Below are 2,405 nucleotides of genomic sequence, written 5' to 3'. Positions count from 1 at the left end.
CCTCTATCTGTATGGGGAATTCGCTGCTGAAAGATCCCGCCCAGTGTCCCCTTCCTTCCCCCGCTGCCTTCCGACCAAAGGGAGTATACAATTTCTTCTTCAGGACACTCATGCCCGATCGTGAGACTGCCTGTTGAACGCCTGATGGCACCTTGCTCTGACCTGAGCTATGCAACAACGAGATCCCCCTCGATCTTTGCCGGATGTGCTTGACGGTCCCCCATAATACGCTAACTTGGGGACTTTTTAGTCCATCTTTTCCAAGAGTCTCCGCTAGTTGAACCGCGTCTAGTAGACGACCTCTTCCGCTCATCCCCTTCGTCAGCTCTTTGATAGGGATACTATAACCTAGGTCCCTAAACTTGGAATGGATGGCGGAGCGTAGGTGGCAGGCAGTTATATGGATACGGTGCTTTACCCGTAGACGCTTCTCCAGCTCTCGCAAGAATTGTATGGGAGTCGTCCTCGGGGGGACTTCCCGAATGACCGTACCGGGGAATTCTACCGTACTCCGTGCAGCTATGGTTGTTGATCCTGCGGAGCCTACCCAAAGGTTCAGACTGGATTGTAGGAAGTGGGTGATACGTTTTTGTATTTCTATGAGAAGAAATACGGCACCCACGATTCCCAGTAGTAAGTCGTCGGCATATCGCGCGTAACAAATCCTTATTAATAAGGAATGGCTTTTAAAGGGGGCCAGCTTACGGGCCAGGCCTCTCTCTGACCTGATAACTAGTATCGCCTCCCCGCCCAGCTCTATCAGCAGGCCCCTTCTTTTGCAATACTTAAGAAGGTCTCTCATGGCCAAATTCTTATTAAAGCCTTCTCTACCATTGAATTCGGCCTTCGGGGTCAACCCAGCGGCTTCTATGAGGAAGGCGGCGCAAAGGAGGCTCGAGGGCTTGTTAAGGAAGGCGGCTAGGGCCGCTGAAGGGGGGAAAACGAAAGGCGTTTTCTGGTCTCCCCTTCGCCTGGGGGTGCTTGTGTGGGGGGGGGGGGTGTGCCACGACGAAACAAGGGAATGAAAGGTCGCTTTGCGTTGGATGCTCTTTACCCTCCCCACTATGAGGGCTCTGTTGTCTTGGGGAGCGTTGAAGCTTGCTTCTTTTCCATACTTTTCTTGGTCATCAATACGACGACCTATTCTTAATAGAACCGATCTTATTTTCACTACAAGAGGAATTTCGTGCTTCTGCCGAATCCTCCCTATCTCCTGATCGAGCTTTTGTAGGTAGATATTGCCTGGTAGGGCTGATAGTAGTACACTGTTTGGGATGGAGTCAGGGCCCTTCTCACCCCCTACGAGTCGTCCGGCGGAAAACTTTTTCTGAGTGGGGTAAAAGAACTTGGAATCGTCGATCTCTTCCTTCAAGATTGAGATGAATCGATGTCGGTCGATGGTGTGAAAACACTTCCTGATGTCGAATTCCAAAAACCAGCGAGAGGTTCCCCACTCTTCTTTGATCCGTCTGAGGGCCGAGTGGCAGCCTCGACCCGAGCGGAAGTGCGATGTGTCTGGAAACTCGGGATCGTAAATGGATTCGGGTACCATTCTGATCGCCTCTTTCATGATCTTTTCTATGGGTAGAACTACTGTGAGCGGTCTAAACTTCGACCCTTCTTTCTTTCTTCATTTAAAAAAGGGGGAGCAAAGCCTGTTTTTTGCTCCCTCAATTGATAGATCAGGGCCCCTCCTGCCGGCCCGAACGAAAGGCTCTTTAAGGAAGTAGTCCCATCACTCTCGGGCCCGGCACCAACCAAGAGGAGGCGGGGCTCTCTCCAATCATTCTGAAGAGCCGAGATCTCGTAAAGGAAAAATTAGCTAGCTCAGCAGGTTTGGACCCGGGTGAATCAGTTCAGTGAAGGAAGGGAGCCTAAACTTAAGGCTTTTCCAAGCCTTGCCGATAGGCGCCTCATGGCTCGCTCAGTTCGCTCGCGGAGTTCTTAGATCAGTAGATCTGGATAGAGTCTCGCTCATAAAGGAAGAGTAGCGCGCTAGCGCGGCTCGCTTCGCTTTTCTACGCGGAGCTCGCTGCTGTCTTTTTAGCTTCAAAACTACAGGGCGTGCGTTAGCACTACGTCTTTTCAGCCTCCCTTTGCTGGTTCCGAACTATCACTGCTCCCAGAGATCAACCTTCAAACCTTTTTCTTTGAATCTCAGGAAGGCTTTCTCGGGGAGAAAGCTAGTTGGGGAACTGCTAAACGACCTAAAAGAAAACGAGGAGACTGACTCTGACCTTTCAAAGCCCTATCTCATCTGGTTGATAGTAGAAGGTACGTACGATGATACCATGGACATAAACGAGGTCGAGCATATCTTTAATGATTTCAAACTAAAGCGTACCTAAAGCCTGCCCTGGATATGAAAAAGGGATTTGAGCCAGAAGAAGATGAGGATCTATCAC

At 50.4% G+C, this 2,405-nt stretch overlaps 1 protein-coding gene across 1 annotated transcript in view; it reads right to left on the bottom strand.

Annotated features, from left to right (window-relative positions):
• The window catches only part of LOC125524815 (uncharacterized), a 2,529-nt gene extending 516 nt beyond the window's left edge, over positions 1 to 2,013 (bottom strand). Inside the window, exon 1 of the mRNA XM_087535720.1 lies at positions 1 to 2,013. This exon is cut by the window's left edge and continues 516 nt beyond it. Coding sequence (XP_087391846.1) covers positions 1 to 1,570 — 1,570 coding nt within the window. The 5' untranslated portion in view covers positions 1,571 to 2,013.
• Between the last annotated feature and the right edge of the window lie 392 nt (positions 2,014 to 2,405).

This window comes from Triticum urartu, chromosome 7A (assembly GCF_056163025.1).
Source record: "Triticum urartu cultivar PI428250 chromosome 7A, HENAU_Tu73, whole genome shotgun sequence".
Lineage (NCBI taxonomy): Eukaryota > Viridiplantae > Streptophyta > Magnoliopsida > Poales > Poaceae > Triticum > Triticum urartu.
Note: the sequence above shows the minus strand (reverse complement) of the source record. Positions and strands in the feature narration are given on the sequence as shown.